At 38.2% G+C, this 23,292-nt stretch overlaps 1 protein-coding gene across 2 annotated transcripts in view; it reads left to right on the plus strand.

Moving 5' to 3' along the window:
- Positions 1–23,292, plus strand: part of IL1RAP (interleukin 1 receptor accessory protein) — a 121,488-nt gene that overhangs the window by 22,971 nt on the left and 75,225 nt on the right. For both annotated transcript variants that reach the window (XM_008583819.1, XM_008583820.1), the window contains exon 2: positions 16,776–16,843. In XM_008583819.1, coding sequence (XP_008582041.1) covers positions 16,777–16,843 — 67 coding nt within the window. In that variant the 5' untranslated portion in view covers position 16,776. The remainder of the gene's footprint in view (positions 1–16,775; positions 16,844–23,292) is intronic.

Genomic DNA, 23,292 nt, shown 5'->3' on the forward strand with positions numbered 1-23,292 from the left:
AGGGTTCGGATCCCACACACAGACCGGTTCCCGCTCACTGGCTGAGCGAGGCACGGGAGCAACACCGAGGGTTGCGATCCCGTTGCTGGTCCCGGTCCGGTATGGGGGCGACACTGAGGGTTGCAATCCATTGCCGGACATGGAAAAAGACAAAAAGGAAAAAAAAAAAAAATGTTTGAATGTGGTGCCCCCATTTATACAAGTGATGCTACACTATTGGAAATAATCTAAGATCTAAGTCTGTGGAGTTCCCCAGAGATATCTCATTTGTGCCACTACATTACCTTCAAAGTTAAAAAAAAAAAAAAAAAACTTGTATAGTGCAATATTATTTACTTATGAGATTTCACTAATATAGATTTGGCATTTTCCATGACCTGTGCTCTGGTGAATACATATCTGTCTTAATTGATCTTTTGGATTATTTTGTGGAATACAGCAAACCTAATATTGAACACTTTCTTTGTATCTTTCATTCTATAGCCTGGCAGGCATAGGCATTGGGGAGAATTACATGAAAGAATCAGCTAGGCAATCTGTTGCAGTCAGAGACCCTTACTTAAAACCAAGCTCTGTTGTTTGATTGCTGTGATATCTTGAGTTAGACACTACAACTTTTTGTACCTTGTTTCATCATCTGTAAAACAGGAAAATTATATTCCTTTCTGAATAAGTTGTATGAATAACAAATAAAATAAGACACAAAAGAGAAGCATTGTGTATACTGTCAAAGCATGAGTTATTTCAGTTGAGTAAGATACCTAGTACATAGTGGGGATTTGGAAAATATTTGTTGAATGCATGAATAAATATTGTTCTCAAAGTTCATTTTCCTAGGGTTCTCTCTTCTCCACATGGACTCCTGGCTTGGCTTATAACCTCCCCACTCTTGGCTTTCCTCTGATTCCTGATCATACCCTCCTCTCCTTACTCAAATTATGCTTCAAGTTTAAAAACTCCAGAGTCCAGAGTTTGGGGAGTGATCTAAAGGGGTCCAAGGAAATTTCATTATAGCCACACATCAGCTCTTCCTTTCTAAATGTAGCTGCTTCCTCAAAGCTTTTGGGAGCTTAGAAATGGCATTTAGAAATAGTTGTCCCCTGCAACATATATAGTTAGGCCACTGGGAATTGTCTTTTCTTGCCCAGCATCAACATACTCAGGAGTTTTCCCCCTGGCCAAAAACTAATGAGTTGCGGTCATGTTGAATCAGGTACTGTGAATCCAAATTAAACAGTATTCAGGGTCTAATCCCAGGAGTTTCCTGTATGGACACTTGGGTAAGAGCTCACTTAGCAACTCTCTTGTTCAGTGTCACCATGCACATGAAAAATGCAAATGTATGTATTATAAGGCATAACCAAGGTTTACAATGACAAAGGAAGGTGATGACAGTCCTAGGGTATTCTGTTGAATGTAAATTTTCTGACAGATTTTAGTGCGAAAATATATCCCTAAAGATGATCTGGAGAAAAAAAGGAAGGTTGAAAGACCAAAGGTGTAGAAAACAAATAAAAGACTTATAGTATTTTTCTGGACCAAGAAACAGCCTGTAGAATCACGCTGTTCATAAGACTGCAATCATTAAATCATTAGTCCAGAGCACTTTCTGAGTGCTGGGCTTCATGCTAGGCCTTTGGAGACAAAAATGAATCAGAGGCAGACCCTGTCTGTAAAGGTCTCAGGAGAAAAGACATACACACTTAATTGCAGTACAAGATAAAAAATTGCATTGGGAGATTGGAAGGGAGGCATAGTAAACATTGTAAGGAGAAGAGAAAAATGACATCTGATAGAGGGAAGCAGGCAGTTTTTATGAAGGAACTGGTTTTGGAAATAGGTCTTGATCGAAGGATGGGAGGTATTTGTGCATGTGGAGAGGATAATGAAGGATAATCCAGGCAGAGGAATGACTAAAAGGGAAGGAAGGCATGGGGGTGATTTATAGCACCATCTGTATGCATATCTGTAGTGGAAGTCCAGATTATATGAGAAGTGGTACAGAAAAGGGTTGGAAAGAGGAGTTTGCTGCCAGATCCTGGAAAATCCAGAATGTACTATGAAGGACATCAGGGAAATAGCATTAGGATACATGTGTGGGAAAGTTTCTTTAGTTCTTATCATGGTACCTTTACAGATGTCCCCATGGTACCCCAAACTTACCTAAGGCTTTTATAGCCTTCTTTCTTGTGACGTGGGAAACCTCTGTTCCTTCAACTTCAGAAAACAAGAATTCAGTCTATTTTTCATTTTCAGAATATTTTACATCTAATGGAAAAGAATGTTTACATGCAAAAACTATTGGTTTTTACGTCAATCTAATGAATGCATGCATTTTTTTCATCTTCCTCTTTTCCAGAGAGGGCAGAATAATTAAAAATAATAGTGCCTTTTATTTTTTCTAGCATATATTAGAGTCACATAGGTGAAAGGGTTATTTGCTGGGTTTCCTTATGCAGGCTGATTCCCTTCATAATTGGAGAAATAAATACTCCTCTCTGTTTTCTGACACTTTCTTTATGGTATCTTATGTTCTGATTTGGTCATAGTCTTAAGTGCCCAAAATTCTAGAAGAAGTGAAATTATAATCAACTCCAATTAGCTATACTGGTAGAGCATAGCATTGTCATACTTAAACCTACTGGCATGTCATACGTCTCATTCTAGCTAGTCATCATGCCACTGTTCCTCCATTAGCTTGCCACAGGAATGGCTTAGAAAATTAGAAAATTGATTTGAATTTCCCACTTTTTTCACAATTTAGAATCCATGACCCTTACCATGAAACCACCTCAGCTAGGAGTAATATATAACCCATGAGAAAATTGACCAGGATTTCTCCAGGCGTGGTTTATTGCTGGGGTGCCTTACATAGTTGAAACCCCCTTTTTTTCTGAAAGAACTTCTGTCGGCATTTCTAAACTGTGCCAAGGATCCTAATTCTCGGGGATATTACTAAACAAGAATTTTTAAAGTCAATTAGGCTTGAGGAGCACTGTAAATTATTCCTAAGTAATTTAGTTTCACAGTGTGCATCAGTGTTGCAAAAGGCCCTGAGAAGTCCTATAGAAAAAAGATAAGTTTTTAACCTAATATTTTACCTAATATAAATAACTTAATGTTTCTCTAAAATGAGGGTAAAATACCAAAAACACAGCTTCTTAAAATCATTCTGTAGAACTCCAAGCTGGGCAACATGGATCAATATGTGGCCTTTAGAGGATCTAAATTAATATAGGAATAAAATTTAAAAATATCAAGAGGCTTGAATTTAGTAGGTGTTTTTATTAGAACTATGTGTTGAATTCACCCCCCCGCCTACCTACCAGGATTTATGTGAGGATTTTTTTTTATAACTCGACGATCCTTTAAAACCCTGTCTGAGTCAACAGAGCTGCTACATCTGATATTATTTTCCTTATTCTGAAGAAACACCAAAGGGGACTGAAATAATAAGACATTAATTTCGGCTACAGAATGCCAATGTTGCTGACCCTGCGGGGTTATTGCAGAGTGAGATTAATTATGCAGATCTGCCACCCTAGGCTTTGGAGTCCAAGTACCCTGTTGTAATTCACGGCAGGATCATTCATGTAGCCAGCATATTGATATGATTATTATTCCACTAAGGTTTTATCCGCCCCTAGACAATTACAGAACTACTTACTAGCATCTCTCATTGACTTCTTATTTAAAATTCCCAGGGCCATAGCAGGCATTCAGGTCCTTTTGATGGAGACAGCTACAGATCAGTGGCATGAGGTAACATGGGATTTTCCTTAGGACGTGATGAATGCTGAGATTGTTTGCTAAGCAGAAGGTAGACAGTCAGACTCCAGTAGAAAATAGAGTTTCCGTGGCCTCTTGTCTCAAACACAAACTTTTAAAATGATGAAAACAAGAGTAGAAAGGGAGCATGCAGCAGAAAGATTATGAGATTTGGTTTCAAGGCATTTCAGTTTGAACACTGGCTTTCCCATTTATTATATGTGAAACTTTAGGGAAATTGTTGCTGCTTCTGTAAAATGAGATTGATATTTTATGTCAAACTCCTGACATTCTTGAGAAGTTTAAATGTATATTGGTGTGAAAACAAAAACAAAACCAAAAAACTTCATGAATGACAGTGTTTTAAAAATATTTTTTTTGTGCTAATGGGAAAGGCTTCCATTCTTGACCTGTTAGTGTTGTCATAAGTGAACATACTTTTCATGGCCCCATTGCTTGGGCAATGTCCTACTAACTCCTATAATCACTAGTCCCACTACCTAGCACAGAATGTGGTATCAGTGCATTGACATGATTAGCAGCTCCGAGGAATATACATCCTTGATATGATGTGCAGAATAAAATTCCTATTCCTAATGGCTGTTCCTAGTCCATGGTTTTAAGGACTTCATACCTGCAAGATAATATTAATCTAATTATCTTTTTCAGTAAGTTTTTCTTCCTGTTCTATGAATAGTGGTTAAAAGTACAGCTTGTTTGGTTTTGTTTTAATTTTATCCTAAATGCCTTTCTGAAATGGCTGCCTTTCAGAATACTGCTTGTCTTCAGAGTTCAGCTGTAATGTCAGCTATAAGGCATCTTCCCACCCCCTCACCCCCAGTGGAAAGCCCTTCCCTCTTTCCACAACCTCCACCCTCCCTCACCCCATTAAAATGGGAGTAATTCCTTCCTCATAGCATGTTAGCATGTTACTTGGACTGATTTGTATGCTTAATAATAGCATGAGTAAGCACAGCTTTGTACAGTTAAAAAATAATAATAGCAAACACTCTTTTATGCATTTTATATATATTAACACATATAATCTCCTCAACAAACATACAAGGTAAGAACTATTACTCTCCCTGTTTTGTAGGTAGGGAAAGTAAGACACAAGGAGATTAAGTAACTTGCTCAATATTCTATAGGTATTTGTGGCAGAGCCAAGAATTGGAATGTTTAACTAAAAGAATAGGCTTTTTAACTATGTTATTATAGTTAGCCAGATGCAAGTTGGAGATCTGTACTAGGTTGTGAATGCTGGGTGCATGGGGCATGCTAAAGTCCACATCATCCTGTAATTTTTGGCACAGGGTCTCCACACAGTAGGTACTTGGTTGCTATTAATAGCTTTGCATTGGCCACAAAATGTATCCCCTTGTACTCTGTCAATATTTTTCTTTGTGTGTGGGATGCCCTTCGGCTCAGTTTGCTTGTCAAAGCATTTAAAACCCTCATATTAAATATTAAGCACTGCTTGAACACCTCTCCGTGAGGGAGGCTAGTGGTAGGTGTGCTTTTTGTTTGTTTGTTTTTTTAATAAGGAGCTGTATGGTGAGGATAAGGCATACTTGTTGAAATTAGGGTGACTTGAGTCTTTAGTGGTTTATGGATCAGTAGATAACAGCACTATAAAATTCCAGGTCACTCTCATTCTGATGAAAGGGGAATTGCGTGGTCTTACTTTATTTGCAGTAAAGTCACCAAATGTCAAATGCATATAAAAAGAACTGTGGCCAGAGTCCCTCACCCCTTTACTCCATTCAGTGTGATCTGGTGGACTGAGGTCACATCCCAGACTATGGGACTGGTGAGTGCACATTGCCATCTGTCAGGATGATCCTGGTGCCCAAAAATTAGTGAAAGAAGCCATAGAATTTTCTCAAAAGGGACACAGACTCACACAGACCTCCCCAGTGTTAGTTCATAAGGGGATTTTCTTTAACACTTTAGATACAGGCATGATATTCTCTTTAAGGCTTGCTTTTTTTTTTGTTGTTGGCTTGTGTGAGTTTCCAGGAAGACTTGGAATATTGTCTTTGCATTTCAAGGACAAGATTGGGGATGGGGATGGGGATGGGAGGCTGCTTTCTCCAGTAGACTGAGAAGACCCAAAACCCCTGTGCTTTCTCACAGGTGGCACAGTGTCACCCCAGTATATTGTAAGTCCTCCATGAAAGTTCTAATTTAACCCCTGACTTTAATTCTTCTTAATAAAACTAGTTGTGGAAACTGAGGCACAGGGACACTAGAGTGCATGGCCAAAGTCACATAGCTAGTTAATGCCAGAGTATGATTGAGGAAGGGAAGCCTTGCCTGAGGCTCTGGGACCCTGAGCAGGCAGGGAGGTGGGCTCTAGTCTGCCGGCCAATCTCTAGCAAGTCATTTTTCTGACACAATCGGGGATGGTACAGGAAGTGCTCTGTAAAAGGACATCTGACTGTATTGTGAGACCTCGGGTGCCTTTGATCCATTCAAATCTAAGTTCTGAAGACAGGTGCCTCCCCAGGCAGTGGATCTTGATGAGGGTCACAGCACTCACAGTGACATCTGTTCAGACCAGCCCTTGAAGGGGCTGCATCCTCAGGGTGGGCTTTAGCCTTGCGAGAGAATGTAGTGTGCTGGTGAATACGCGTGTGAGATACAAGTATCAACAGCTCATGCTTGTGTCACACTTCACTGTTTTTGTAGCTTTTTCATAGACATTATCTAATGTGATCCTTAGACATTCCCAAGAGATAAATATTTATTATCCTTATTTTACTGATAAGAATACCAGGGTCCGGGGGGTTAAGTAAATTATCCAAGGCCATACAGTTAAAAAGTGACCAACAACAGACTAGAACAGAGGCTTACTGTGTACTAGGGAAATGCTCTTTCTACCACCCAGAAGTTGCCCTATATATACATGTGTGTATTGTGTAATAGCATTAGACTTTCTACTGTGGACAGCAACTTAAGAGTCCTAGTCTAAAAATTGTGGTAAGACAAAAATCTAAACAAAACAGATTGGGGTAGACATTTCTCAGGGCTCTAAGAGAGGTACAGATACCTGTGCAGAGTTTTTAGAAAAAGTATAGTTTATTTCTAGCCAGGAGCAAGATAAGAGAGAAAGAACCTGAAAAGGCATCAGAAAGAGGGGGAAGCTTGAAAGAGGCTGTGGGAAAGTTAAGATTCATTTCCTTTTCAATGGAGGCTAGTTTTGTCTCAAGTGGAATTTTGAAAAACAGCTGCATCTTATGGATTGAGGATTGATCTGGGAACTATGGCTTAGGCTGTCCCTTCCCCATTTAGAGCTTTCACTATCTATACCAATGTTTCCAATGGGACTCCAATAGGTCAATTGCATAAAAAGAAGTTCATGGTCAAGTAACTTTGGTTAATGCTGTCTTAAACCACGTTGACCACGATATTTACTTGGCACATTGCCTCAAGCCTTTAAAATGCCATTGTGTGTTGTGAATCTCCAAGAGATACATGGTACATTACTTTTCAAACCCATTTTTTGGCTGCGTGGTTGTTCTGCACAATGCTGACTATAGGATATGTTCATCGTGCATTTTACTGGCATTGTATTGTACTTAGCCATTTACTTTTTTGTTTTTTTCTCTTTTTTCCTTTTTTTTTGTTTTGTGTGTATGTCTGACTTTGCTCCCAAACAGTAAGATCTCTGATTATAAGAAGAACATTTATATCTATATACTGCACAACTTCTATTAAAGGATATGGAATAGGGGTTCAATAAATACTCCTTGACATAAACAAAATTTGATGGTGGAGACTCAGAAGCTAGAGCTTATAGTCTTTATAAAGAAGTCTATGAAAACTCAGTTTCTTTCTCTCTTATCTTGTGTTACCTGTGGGCTTTCTAACAGTTCATAGAAGGTGTCTTTCACTTAAGAGTCTCACAGACAGGATCATGATATTCAGACTATCCCTTGGAATTAGAGAGGTTATTAGTGGCAATGACATTACACGAAGTTTAAGCGAGAAAACCTCAGATGGCTAGAAAGCTTTTCTGTGCTCGGAAAATAATTAATTTCCTAATCTGGAGGTGACTGGATCTCAGTCCACATGGCGATATGACTGTTTTGTGTCTGTGATGATTGTAATTTCACCTAATTCCTACTTGAACTTCAAATGGCATAACATTACCCAGTGAGTTTCTCCCTCCTCTGTGCTCTCATGTGCTTTGAAATGCTTCTACTGCAGCACTGTTCTCTAGGCTGTGAGGTTTTGTATGCCTCAGAATTGCAAGCTCCGTGAGGATGGGTCCATCTCTGTCCCCCTTCCTTCTCCCGACTGTGTCCAGAGCTTGATAAATGCTCACTAAATGTATTAGAGGGAGTGTTAGACCCTCTCATCATAAGTATTCCTCCCTCCAGCTTTGAAGTTCCCTGACATGACTCCTTGTCACATTCTGTGTTGGATTTAATCTACTTTCTTGGTTTAACAGGATACATATTTGTATACACACACACATACATGCACACATGAGGGTACTTCAAACAGTTCAGGAAGATTTCGTATTGTCCGTTTTTTCTTTCTTTTTTTTTGCTGGCTGGTGCTGGGATCGAACCCGGGACCTTGGTGTTATCAGCATCATGCTCTAACCAACTGAGATAATAGCTAGTTATATTATCTTTTAATGTTATTTTTCCATGAAGTTTTTGAAGTACCCTCATGTGTGTGTGTGTGTGTGTGTATAAATGTGTCTGTATATAAAAATGTGTTTATAGATATATAAATGTGTGTGTCTCTCTCTCTGTATAGTTTATTCAGTATCATTCTGTAACCTTCACCTTTTCACTTCAATCAAAGAAAGAATTTTTCCATGATTTTTATAAAGAAGCATAACATATTAACATTAAAATACATAAATATTAAGTGTACAACTTGTTGATTTTTTATAAATGCATCATCATGTAACCATCACCTGCCTAAGAGATAGAACATTACCAAACTCTAGAAGCCTCACTCTTGCCCCTCCTTGTCAATATTCCCAAAGATAATACATATTCTGATTTGAATTAAGCAATTTATAAAATATTTCCTTTTTAACTTTAAGATTTCCACCCCTTCAGTTTCTTTCAAATTTAAACAAACCAGTCCAGCTTATTTCACTATAAAGACCACTTGCCATAACACTTTATATTGGTATAGCACTTTATAATTCAAAGTCTTTTTATACATGTCATATCATTTAATCCTCTACAACCACCCCATGAGATAGTCAGGGCAGAGATTTTTACTTCTGTCTTAAAAATGATTATCTGAGGCCTAGAGAAGGGAAACCTCCTGAACCATGATTTTTCCAAGTTCAAGTTTCATCATGAGACTATCATGGCAATCTTGGCTTTTCTGTAAGTTGTACAGGTCAGACCTAACAACTGCAACTATCTCCTTTGAAATATTTTGGAACCAGCACTCAATTTGGACCTTGTGCACACAAAGAGTAGGACATAGCAAGTTTTGCCCAATAGTCAATAGTCAACTTGAACCAAGTAAACTGAGCTATTTTTTATAAATAATTTTAATGGTAGCTCACATCGTTTACTGCTTCAAAGTTTCTCAAGTATTTTACACTTATCACCTTACTTAATAAGAGCTGATGATAACCAGCATTTGCTGAGAGCTGATTTTGCTCCTGGGCAGTGGTAAGTTCTCTACAGGAATTATGAAGTACATTCCTCTCAACAAATGGTGAGGTGGGTATTAGTTTCTGTCACCCCCATCCTCAGTGTCCCAAAGTAGAGGATACTTAATCATCAATTTGTCCACCCACTGGGGAGAAGGTACAAGGGAACACTCTTCCTGAGCTCATTTAGAGGTATCCGTGAGCCCCTCGCACTTTGGTCTTAAATTGGTTATCAAGACACTGAGCAGGTTACAACTCTTCCTAAGTGGTCACTGTGAATATTCCTCACCTCCTCTCAGGCTGTTCAAGATCATGCAGTCAAACTTAGAACTCCAAGTTCAGTGCTCTTTGTAAATTGCTCTTTCACTTTCCTCTCACTGAAGACCCAGTTCTAGTTCTTCCTTGTGAGGGACAAGACTGAACAATGTTATTTCTTCCCTCACCTCACAGATCATGCTGCTATTCAAAATATTAAAGGACAAAAGGGAATCAATCTGCTCACATTCTATTCCAAGCTTCTAACGATGACAGGGGGTATATTATTTTATATGTGTCCTCTTAGAGTTCTGAGCACTTTGAAGCTATTTAGTGGGAAGGGAGAAGGCAATATCTAAAAGGAGTGTGCTAATGTTCTGGTGTGAACTTTGACTCTGCTGTTATATAAGTAAATATAGTTAGCAGCACTGGCTTGATAAGCTGAAAGTTAGGGAAGCTCCTTGATCTCTCTCTGTACCTCAACTGCTAGACTTTTCTAGAACATTCAGTACTTAAGGGTGTTATTTTTAAAAGAAATGTTGAAAATAGAAATTGTTTTTTAGGTTAAAACAGCTTCATTTATTTAAACTGTCTAAAAAGGTTCACAAATCATTTATTGTGCTTTTTAGAAAGAAAATCATGCCACTTAAAAATATATTTTTAGGGCCGGCCCGGTGGCGCACTGCTATAGTGCGCTGCTTGGGAGTGTGGTGGCGCTCCCGCCGAGGGTTTGGATCCCACATACAGACCGGTTCCCGCTCACTGGCTGAGCGAGGTGTGGGTGCGACACCGAGGGTTGCGATCCTGTTGCCGGTCCCGGTCTGGTATGGGTGCGACACTGAGGGTTGCGATCCATTGCCAGACATGAAAAAAGACAAAAAGGAAAAAAAAATATATATATATATATTTAGTTAACATACAATAAAATTGACTCTGTTTTTTAAGAGTACAGCTCTATGAATTTTAACTCGTGTATTAAATCATATAACCACAGCTACAATCACAATACAGAACTGTTCTGTACCCCAATAATGCCCATGTTCTCTCCCTCTGCAGTCATGCTCTCCATCCATCCCTAACCCTGTTCTCTGTCACTCCAGATATGTCTTTCTGAGAGTGTCATTTCAGTGGGATCATACAGTAGGTAACTTTTTGAGACTGGCTTCAGCACAATGCCTTGGAGATTCATCCCGGTTATTACATCAGCATGTAATATATGAAGCTCATTGCCTAGTGTTGCTGAATCGTATTCTATTTTTTGGATGCATCATAGTTTGTTTATCCATTCACCTGTTGAAGGGCATTTGGGTTGTTTCCAGTTTTAGGCAATAATGATAGAGCTGCTATAAACACTTATGTACAGCTTTTTGTGTGAACATAAGTTTTCATTTTTCTTGGAGAAATACCTAGGAATGAGATTGTGAGGTTGTATGGCAAGTCTGCGTTTAACTTTATAACAAATAGCCAAACTTTACCAGAGAGGCTGTACCATTTCATATTCCACAGTATGAGAGTTCCAATTGCTTTGTATCCTCTTTGTATTGTCAGTATTTTTTTATTTTAGTCAATCTGACGGGTGTGTAGTGGTATGTCACTGTGGTTTAATGTGCATTTCCCTAATGGCTACAATTTTGAACATCTTTTCATGTGTTTGTCTTCTGCATATCCTCTTTGATAAAGTGTCTCTTTATGACTTTAACATTTTAAAATTGGGTTGTTTGTAATGAGATTCCTCTACCTTTATTCTTTTTCAGAATTGTTTTCAATATTTTAGAGCTTTTCTCTTTTCATGTAAATATTAGAATCAGCTTGCCTATATCAAAAAAAATAAAAATAAAAAACAAATCTTGCTGGGATTCTGATTGGAGTCAACTAAATCTGTAGGTCAACTTCAGAAAAATTGACATCCTCTTTACGTTAAATCTTTCAATTAATGAATATGGTATGTCTCCTGTATTATTTTCTATTAATACTATAACAAGTCAACAAAAATTTAGTTGCTTAAAAAAACTCACTTATTATCACACAGTTTCTGTGCAAGGACAGTGTAGCTTAATTAGTTCTCTCCTTAGGATTTTACAAGGCTAAAATCTAGTTGTTAGCAAGGCTGTGTTTCTTTCTGGAAATTCTGGAGATGAATACATTTCAATAGCTTTAATTGTTGTAGGAATATTCAGGTTGTATAATTTATTTTAGCTGACCTTTGGTAGTTTGTAGTTTTTGAGATATTGGTCCATCTCATCTAAATTGTGACATTTATGTACCCAGAGTTTGTAGTGCTGTCTTATCACCATTTTAATGTCTCTGTGATCAGTAGTCATCTTTCCTTTTTCATTCCTGTTATTAGGGATATACATCTTCTTTCTTTCCTTCTTGGTTCACCTGGCTAGATGTTTATCCATTTTATTGTTCTTTTCAAAGAATCAACTTCTGGTTTCATTTTTTTTTCTATATATTTTTTCCTGTTTAAACATCATTTGATGTCTACTTATTATTGTGCCCTTCATTTTGCTTGCTTGGTTTATTCTCTTCTTTTTCTAGGTTTCTAAAGTGGAAGATTACATTATTGACTTGAGATCTTTCTTCTGTTCTAATATAAGCCTTTAATGCTACAAATAACACTCTGAGCACTACATTAGCAGCATCCCACACATTTGATGTTATATTTTCATTATTGTCCAGTTCAAAATATTTTCTAATTTCCCTTGTGACTTTCTCTTTAACCCATGGATTTATTTAGAAGTATTTTGAAATATTTGGAGATTTTCCTGTTATCTTCCTGTTACTGATTTCTAGTTTAATTCTATGGTTAGAGAGCATACTTTCAGTGTTTTTAAATTGTTAAGTTTTGATTTATGGCACATAAGTCCTATCTTAGTAAATGTCCTATGTGTTCTTGAAAGGAATGTGCTATCATTTACTTTTTAGTGTCCTCAAATAGTTGCTCCATACATTATTCACATATTTTATAGCTGCATTCATTGGGAAAGACAGGGTGGAGTATGCCTGCTTCATTTTGCCCAGAATCAGAGCCTTCTGTGTCACCTTGCCAAAACTTTTGTTTACTCATAGTTGTTGGATTCTGAACTATTCTGCATGAGGATCCTCTTATGGTTCAAAAAAATTATAAACTAGATAAAATATTAATGACAAAATAACCCTGATTTCTTAATAAATGTTATCTCCTTCTCTGTAAAATGATATAATTAATAGCTTGTCCTGTGTCCTTCAAATGCTTGTTTGTCACAGATGCAAGATCTACTCAAACTTTATCAGTAATTTTGAGAAGGGAAAAGGAAGGGTCTGGATGGCATCAGGATGGGATCAAGACTCAAGGAAGTGATTTCGCTATAGCATTGACCCTGCATGGGGGTGGCCATCTAGGCTTTGTGTCTTGATGTTAATGGCCAAGTTTCCAGTAGGCAGATCATAGCAAAGGACTTCTGTCAACCATGGCAGGAATGAAGCTGTTATAGCAGCTTCATAGTTACAGGAGGTTTATCCAGCTTAGAGCAAGACTTTACAAGGGACAAAATGTAGGCTTCTAGAAAAAAGTGCTGATAAGCACCAGACTGAAGGTCCAAGCGCCAGCCAGGCTGGTGGACTTCAAGGAGTGGCTCTTATCTGAGTATGAAGCTATACGTGGAATCAGGAAACTGAGGGAGAAATCCAGTTCTCTGGCCTGGTGAAATGCTGCTGTGCAGAAGGAAGGCTGAGCCACTGGTGATCCAGAGCAAATACCAGCCATGGGGAAGCAAACCTAGCTTTAGCTTGTCACCGGTTACCTGGGTGAGAGAATCCAGTGGTCAGGGTGATGCAGAGATAAGGATATCAGAAGTTTATCAAGTCTAGAGAATGCAGACAATAGGAAGTCATGTATGCAGAGATAGACGTTAAAGTGCTGAGCCCATGTTAACAATTGTCATTAACATTGTTGACTACATAGAACTAAGTACATATTTGAAACTTCTTGCTAGATAATATAGGCATCCCAATTGATTGGGAAATAATGGCATTAAATATGAGAAGTACCAATACATAAGGGGAGAAGCATAAAGATAGTCATATAGTAAATAAAATGAATAATGCAAGAAAAGCTGATTGAGTATTTATTTTGTGTAGGTTCCCATCATCTGAAGCAAGGGTAGGGTCTGTTAGACCCCATCACAATAATCTAAAACTGAACTGTAATTCAGACACTGAGAAACCATGTGCTATTATATTAGGGAGGTTCTTTTACTTTCTAACAGTTTCTACACCTTGTCCCAGCACCCCCTCACCCTAAGAAACAAGAACCAAACATGTATTACTATTATTCATAATTTTAAAATTCTAAGGCTGAGTGCAAGACACTGTTAAATGAACCAGCATTCTCCCTGAGGTTTCAGATCAGCCAACTGCCTCCCACTAACCTTGGTATCTTTAGTCTGTCAAAACAAGTCAGCACAATCACATTTTCTTTTCAGTTTGCTTTATTCTAATTTATCACAGGGCAGGACTGACCCTGGTTTTGTGTTTGCACACAAGTTATCTTTAGATTAGCTTTACCTTGGTGACCTGACTCTTTGCTGTTTCCAGCATAATCCAGTTTTGGGAATATCAATTAATGCCCTCAATCACACTAATTAGAATATGTTCTAAGTATTGCCTTAAGAATTCAGCAGCATATAAACAGGCAAATTGCAAAAATCTAGAGGGTGTGTGTGTGTGTGTGTGTGTGTGTGTGCGCGCACGTTCATGTGTTTTAATAGCCAGAAGCAATTGGAGGCCAGAAGGCTTTAGCATAGCTGAGTATTGGGGCTGAAGTTACTGTGCCCTAAAACTGCAATGAAATATCTAGTTGCTCTCCGCAGACAAGGATTAATGCAGAATTATTAATTACTTCTGTTAATGACTTGGATGAGGACACAGGTGGCATGCTGATCAAGTTTGTAGATGACACAAAGCTAGGAGGATAGCAATTATTATGATGACAGAATCAGGAGCCAAAATGATTTCAAGACAGAATTTAGCAGCAGTCCATCCAATACGTGCCTGACGGAATGACCTCCATGAGGTACAACTTTATGATCATATCACTCCTCTAACCAAAAAACTTCAGTGATTGCCTATTTGTTGTTTAAGTTAAATCCAGAGTCCTTAGCCTGCTCTTCAAGGCCTTGCCATATTCTGATCTTAATGTTTTGCTTTCCAACAAAATCTTCTATAGTTCTTTTTCTAATACCCTGTGCTTGAACCAAACTGAATTATTTATAGTCTATTTTCTCTCTGTGTTCCATGCTTTTACTACCTTTGAGTATTATTCTCCACTAAAAGTTTCTTTTTTTCCATGCTTTTCTTCTGCCTTAATTATAAATATCCAAACTGGTTTTTGCTCAATTCAAAAACCAACTGTTGTGTTTAGTCTTCTTTGATTGCTTTGGCTGGAGTAATTCTCTTTCCTTTGCTGATCTTCAATAACACTTATCTGTTCCCCTCTATTTTTATCACTTTTTACTTTGTTTTTGAATTATTTTTTTGTACACATTTTAAGTTCCTGCTAGACTCTGTCTAGTGCTAGAATTTCTGTCTAGTAAATCTTATCTCCTAAGTGCCTCTGCATGTGTGTGTTCTATACAGAGTTGATGATATTGAAGTGGTTGCATGGGGTTTATCTCTACTGGGAAGAAGTGCCTTTAGGGGTACTCACCAGAGGCCCCTGCAGTTATATCATGGTAACCTGTAAACAGAAAATGCTCAATAAATGTTTTATTGAATAAATGAATAACTGATGGAGGGAAGATTTCCCTAAGGTATTGGTGTAAGGATTGGAAGGGGATGGTGGTAGGAAGAAAGAAACATTTAGTCTCTGAGATAAAATGTTTGTCTGTGATAGAGTAAACTCACTGGTGATTTGTGTACAAGCAGGCTAAAGAAGGAAGCATAAACCAGAGATTTGTGGAGATGCATGGTCAAGAGCATTGGCGGGGTTGAAGACTTGCATAGGGTAACCACACAGCCTGGATTGCTTGGGCAGTACCAGTTTACACCTTATTATATGTAGCACTCTTGAAATGGGTCCGTTTTACATGATGTTCTATAGTCACTCTGTTCATCAAATACCTCTTTGGTTTTTCTAGGCTGGGAGTCCTGTTGGTTGTAAAACTTGTGGCACAGGTGTTTGAAATAACCTGTGTAGTTACCCTGATGTCGATATAAATCCCACCTCTGTCACTTACTAGAAATATGATCTGGACAAATTACCAGGATCTCTGTAAGCACCCTTATAAGGCTGTTCTTTTCAGAACAGAAAGCAGAGGTATTGAGCATGGAATTTCTAAGTCATCTCCAGGTCTCAGTATTTGTAACCCCAATGAAGCTTTACCAGTGGTCAGGTATGTCTGTGGTAATAGAAGAAATACTTGCAGAGTTGTTAAATCTCCAGGTCTTTTGCATTAAAGGTCACATGACTAAGAATAAAGGCATGGTTCTTGCTAGCTGGTGGTTTCAGCTGGTTATCAACAGGAAGGCTGAAGATCACAGAAATTGGACTCCTGCCTCATCATTTTTCTCTTCCAGTGAGAAGAGCAGAGCAGGAGCATCAGGGCACGCGGTTTATGTATTTCCCCTTAATATAAATTCAGGGTGTGGCAGATTTCTAGACTTCACCACAAAAAATTCATCACAAAAAGAAAAAGTGCCTGGATTATAAAATAGGAATAGACCAATGGAATGTGAAGGGGGGTAAGAAGCTCAAATTTATCTGCCAGAAATGTGACTTGGTCAAAAAATACAGGTGAATATTTTTTCAGTAGGCAGTTATGGTTCAATGAATAAGAAATAGTTTGGAAGCCAGACAGCTGGAGTTTAATCATGGCTCTGCCACTTTCTAGCCAAAGGATCTTGGTTATGATTTTAAAATTTGTCTGAGTTTTCTTATCTGTGTGTAATATGGGAATCAAAAAACAAACAACAAAACAAAACGTATCTTATTGGTTGGTTTTGACAATTAAATTTGTTGATCTTGTAAAACTCTTAGAGCAGTTTCTATAGTCAGCATGCACACACACTAGTTATTATTTCAGCACTTGACAGTAATAAGTACTCTCCCTTAACTTCATATTTATGTTGACAGGATGTCCAGACTTGTGTGGTGCATGATGAGTCTCTGCTTCCATGGGATCCTGCAAAGTGATGCCTCAGGTAAGTAGACGGCTTTTGACAATCTATTAAAATGCAAGTCATGAATAGGGTAATGTATCCACTCTTTCTGAGAATGAATTTAAAAGAACATAGTATAATTTATTTCCATGGCCTTCTGTAGTAGCACAGAATCATAGATCTGAAGAATCATAGAGTTTTGGCGATGGGAAGAACTCTGATGTCTCTACTCTTCGTGGGACACAGTGCACTTGGGGCAATGGTCTGGTGTGTATAAATACAGGAATCCTTGTCACCTTCACACCCAAGCCAACTAGAATACTGCTTTTTTCCCTTACCTCAGGTTCTTTGGGAAAAGAAGTGGCAGTGATGTAGCATGATATATTTTCCAAACTTGAGAGGTAGAGAAGGCCTCAGTGGTAACAGTTCTTTGAGACTTTAAAAAAATTATGATGGGTTTCTGTCATCCTGCTTCTGTATAGAAAAGAAAGGTCCTGTCTTCTGACTCATTCTTTGAATGTTGCTTCATAAGCAGAGCTAACCAAGACCTTTACTGAGCTGAATAACTAAACTCAGTCCTCATGGACCTGGATCATTTGAAATCAGAGCTGGAAGGGACTTGATATTTGAGAGATCATCCTTTCAGGTCTCCTCTCATCTTCAGAATTACTGCTCAGAACAACTCTCTGCTCCTCTCACCTCGTGATCATTTAATTACAGCCCGTTATGGTTTTGGACTGATAAACTTAGAAAGTTTTTAGTACATAAAACTGAAATTTGTCTCTTTGTTATTTCTGTACATTTCTTTGGTTCAACTGCTTGACTGAAACAGAAAATACCTAATGCAACAGTTCTCTAATTTTAAGGCAAGGTACCTAGGGATCTTCATTTAGAAAATCTTCCCATATATAATTCCCCTGAACACCATGGACCATACATTGAATATGACTGCTTTAATTCCTTTTCTATGCGAGAGACCTTCAGAACTGACTATATAACCTTGGCCCCAGGGTTCTGCAATATACACCTTCAACTATTTGTCACGTGGTGTGGATTTGAGCTCTCCTACCATCCTGATCATCAGTTTTTCTATGCCACTTAAAGCATTGTATTAGAAACCAAAAATAACACTAAAGGAGGGGTAACTAGGACAGAGTGCAGCTCAAAGCCGAAAGTAGAGATATCTTCTAAACTTGTTGGCCCTTCGGGGCTTCACAGAGAAAAGGGTATATTGTAACCGGGGCTGATACTCAGTGGGGATACTATATGAGACAGTTCTCTGGCTATTTAGACCAGCATCTGGCCTTCTTGATGGGGTGTCCCATTTAACTAGTGAACCCTTGATGTCCTGATGTTTAAAAAGCTTGAATATAACCCTTGATTATAATTTGTTCTTACTTGATTTTTATTCTATGCTTGAATGTTATCTGCTCACAGAGGTTTTCCTTGGCCATCTTAACTAAAATAGCCCTGCCAGTCACTCTCTATCCCTCTGTGCTGCTTTAGTCTAACTCATACCAGTCATCGTTTCCTGATGTTAACTCTCTCTTCTCTTCCCCTTTTCTCCTCCTTCTCCTCTTTTTCCTTCTCCTCCTCCTCGTTTTCATTCTTCTTTTTCCTTTTTTCCTCCCCCAATCCCCTGCCCTTGTTCCCTTTCCTTTCCCCTCCCTCCCTCTCTTCTTTCTTTCCTTCCTCTCTCCCTCTTGTTTCCTTCCTTCCTTCTTCCCTTTTTCTCTCTGCTTTAAGCTACCTGATGGCAGACAGTTGTCCCTTTTGTTAGTTATCCAAACACTTGGAATAATGATTGACACATAGACACACAGTAGGTGCTCAATACATGTATGTTAAATGGATGAACAGATATCCTTCACATTCTCCAAACTGGCCAATTTTATAATGGAACATGTTTGGATCCATATCAGTAGTTCATCACTGTGGTTTTATGTCTTGTTTCACCTTGAAGGAAAAGGGAGAGGTGACCGAGTTACTCTTGTTGAGAGATCAGAAGTCTCAGAAGTTAGTGGCCTAAGTACTAACCCTCCCCAGCAGTCCTGGCAGTGTTGCTTTTCTGAATGACCTTTACTGTAATCTGTCCAAGACACCCCCCCCACCCCCCCAGTGCTATTGGTAAGTGAGTTTTTTACACAGGCACTGTGACTCATAATTCTGCCAGGGGAAGCTAACTTCTTGAATAAGATAAGTTCTCATACCAGCCCCATTGAGTCACCATGGGCAGGAAACATGTTGTAATCCCCACAGCCCATCTGGCACATATTCATCCGCCTTCCCTATGAAGAGGTGTATTGTGTCTGTGGCAGTGATGCACTTCCCAGTTGGAGGGAGAGAAACAAAAAGGAAGTGTTGTTGACAAAAATAAAAGGGGCAACTGGCTGTGGGCTACTGGGAGAGAAAGGGATCATTGCCCATACTGAGGGATCAACCGACCTCTCTGTGCAGGAAGGTGTCACCTTCCCCAGCAGTGGAGATGCCGGCAGACTTCCTGGTCTTTCCTGAGGCCCTCCCTGTGCTTCAGGTGCCCATCTTAGTGCAGACACGATTGCAGTGAGGAACAGAGGACACATATCCTGACAACCTGAAAGCGCTCCATGTGCATTTGATATTAGAAAGATGTTTATTTTGTTGTTTGTTTATGTTGTTGTTCTGAGCTTTTTCAGGCGGACCCTTCTTTTCATGGAAGCCCCAAATTTACATAAAGGAACCATAACAGCATAAGAGTTCAGTTTTATGCAGTGAGTTTCATATGCGCTAAGCTGGCCTTTGAGAGATAACATTCTGACTTCAGAGCATGGTCTTTCTCAGGGTGGGAGAGTAACGTTTTTATCTCAGGTGGTGATAAAAGCAAATAATAATTTTTAAAAAAAGACTGTTTACTTGCTTTTAAGGAGTTAAAGCTTGGATAATTATAATAATGATAATGAAATTACAATGTAGTAGTTATATCGGTAATATAGTAATATAGTGCATGAAAATCAGTTAGCATTTTATATACTCAGTGTCATTTGATTCACGTACCCAAACCATGGGGTAGTCCAGGCTGTTGTAACTCCCTTTTTTGGATAAGAAGCTTAGGATCAAAGTGGTTAAGTGAATTACCGGAAGTCGTACAGCTAATACTTAGCAGGGTTGTGACTTCAACTAGTTCCTCAGTCCCAAAGATCCATGTTATTTTTACGAAATAAGCTCCCCTTGGGCTGTACTATAATTTAGATGATTTAGAAAGAAGATTAAGATCTAAGGGATCACAGATAATAATGCTTTTGCCAGCTGTTGAAGAACCACTTATAAAGCAAAGATTTCTATGCTTTCTAGATAAGGAGGATCGTTTCACCCCAACCCCCTTAAAACATTTTCTTTTAAGAGGAAAATCACTGTAATCCTAACCTCAAAACAATATTCCCACTTTTGCTTGGTATACTATCAAACATTTTCAATATTAAACTCAAAGAAGTCCCCGTTTGCAGGAATTTAAAAAGAAAATTTCGACTCTTCACACATTTCTCTTTCGGTGTTCTTCACTGGCAACATGTTAGAAAGTTGAACTGTGAAAGTTGCCTTCAAAGTAGAAATAAATATTTGGAACCTGTGATTCCAAGTTGGGAAGATAGTGAAAATGGCACCACATACAATATGGTGAATTTAAAAATATTGCCATATTGAAATTATTTGCTACACAAATCACATAAAACTACAGGAATGCATTGTCTCTCCAAAATGTGCACACACAGGGAGATCTTTGAATATAGCTTTTTATTTCAAAGTCAACAGTTGACTCTGTGCCAGGTGCGGGGCTAAATTTCACACACATTATCATTAACTTCACAGAAGACACTGAAGGGAGCAGACTAGAGATTCTTACACTCATTTTACAGTTTATAAAATGAAGAGCCAGGGAGATAGGTTAAACGCATCATGCTCCTGATGGAATGCCTGATAGAGCTGGGTTTTGAAGGCTGCCTTGACTCCAGAATCAGTGCTCTTTTTTTAATGCCTACATTGCCTTTCTTTAGGACTTTGTTCTGCTATTGAAAGTAACATCCTCTGATTCCTTTTTCATTATCTTTTTATAAAATTTCCAGAGGGTAGAAATGATTTATTGAATTATTGGGAGCGAATTATACAATGGGAAATACATAAATAAGTAAAAACATGATGGTTTACCCATTACTGAGAGGCATTGGTCTAAGGTTTTGACTGTTGTACTCTGTGAGTTACTTAATGATATTAAAGAAGTCATTTTATCACTTTTTGTCACTATTTCCTGACCTATAAACCAAATCAACCAACCAACCAACCAGCCAGTAACACTAGCAGATCTTAACCAATTCTGCCTTCTTGCTTTTTACTAAGGAACATTATGCATCATGGACCTATGCAAGGTACACTCTTCCTATTATTTAATTAAACTATTTCTAATGACAGTCTTAACAATTTCACTTCACTCTAAAGATCATGTGTTTGACCATTTTATATTGTAGATCCAGGATGCATAAGGGAAGGTTCTTATTCTAAGGGTTCTACAATAAAGTTTGAGAGAAATAGAAAATAAATGCCAAAGAATGTCAGGAGAGAGCAAACAAAGTTACTAATCATTGAGGAAGACTTCTTAATCAAAGAATAACTGCTTTTTTTTTAGGAAGAAATAAACCTCTTATTTGGGAAAAGAATAGTGTAGGGCAACTGAAAGGATAGTATGAAGGTGTTTAGAAGCCCAGCTGGAATGGCAGGTTGGGAACAGATTGTAGAGAAGAGGAATCCTTTCCGGTAAAGAGAATATTTGTGTTTAATGTATTTAAATATAGTTGGCTAGGATTTAAAAAAAAAATTATGTCTGTCTTCTGCAAGGACATATACTATTTTAATGCTGTGTAAGGTTCTTTCAGCTTTTGGTAAGAATTCAATTCGTTGCCAGTCCCAATGGTCTCATTTTATTTGAATGTACTTTTTGAAAAACCCCACACTGGGATGTGCTTGTAACATTCAGTCCTGTCTCTGTTGCCCGTGGCTGGTCATCCTGAACACTCTTCGTTTCTATGCAATTTAGTCCAAACATTTGGAGAATGTATGAAGAATACCATTTCGTTTTATTCTTAGACTGAAAGGTCATTGGAATTACAGAATTTCACCCTGTTGTCCTTCAAATGCTGCTTCTTGGGAGCAGATATCTTCACTTCTTTTTTTTTTTTTTTTTTTGTTAAGCTGCATTTGTATTTTGAAACACAAGTTTATTTTTAAGTTACTTATAATTCCCAAGGGTGGGTATTCTGTAGCATGATTAAAAAGAGATTTGAGTATCCCAACTTATTGGCCTGATGCTGACTTTGCAAATAAACAGCTTCTTGTATCACAGTGATACTTCTGTGTTTAAAAAAATGACCCGATTCTTCCTTGACATGGCTGTGTTAAGGGAAACAAGTATTTTTGCAGGGAATCTATTTGTGCACATGGTTGTAGGTGGCAAGGTTTTGTTTATAAGAATTTATTTGCCCTTTGAATCACCTTCGTTTCTGTGTTTTTCCCCTCCCACCTCCAGAATATTTGTTTCTGCCATATTGAGATGAGATTTTTAGAACCAGATCTCCAGTTTAGCAGTGACTGACTACAAGGCCAGTTCTTACCCATTTTTATTCCGGTTTTAAATTTCTTTTCTGGTTAGCTGATTAACTTCTTTAGGAAGTAAAATATTTTTTCACCCAAGATAACAATGCCATGATTGCTCTATTTTTCAATCCACTGGGTGCTGCCATTTCTCATTTATTTCTGAGAGATAGAGAGAAAATGGATACATTTTACAAATAGTCTGAAAACCTCAGTCAATAACTTCAAGTACCTGCTATCCAAACGTATAAAAGCTGATGTACAGAATTGACTTGCTTTGCCTTTTCCTGTTTTAGAGGCAGTAGGAACAATGAAAATACAAGATGGCTAAGAAAATGAGAGAAAAGAGATAGAATAATCAGACCCTGGACAATCTTGACTGTGTTCTGCTGTTTTTATGAATTTCATTTCTCCTCCTGCCATGGGAATCAAAATGCTTAGTATGGCTGTACATGATTGGGAAATGCATATCACTTTCCTACAGTGTTTGTAGGGTCTGGAATAATAGTTTAAGGTTCTTACTCATCATCCCATTGTTTTTTTCCTTCTGAGATATGTTCATATTTTTTGAAGTACTCTTCGAGGCAGACAGGAGTGTGCACTTTGATATGTACATGAAGGTACTGGTTTTGCATTTTTCCCTTAGCTTAGATAACAGAACTGTTGCAATCCCTTTAAGGTTTGGGCTTGCCTGCCCTGCCAGCAAAATATAGGTGAGAGGATTTTTCAGCTATGATTCCTCAGTGGAACCTTTGGGACCTACTCCATACGTGTAGAAACTCAAGAGGTAAGAAACAGAAAGCAAGTGCATCCATCAGTCACTAATGATTTTTCTATATAAACTTTCCTCTTTTTTTTTTTTTTTTCCTTTTTGT

This window comes from Galeopterus variegatus, unplaced genomic scaffold (assembly GCF_000696425.1).
Source record: "Galeopterus variegatus unplaced genomic scaffold, G_variegatus-3.0.2 Scaffold3051, whole genome shotgun sequence".
In the NCBI taxonomy this organism is placed as follows: domain Eukaryota; kingdom Metazoa; phylum Chordata; class Mammalia; order Dermoptera; family Cynocephalidae; genus Galeopterus; species Galeopterus variegatus.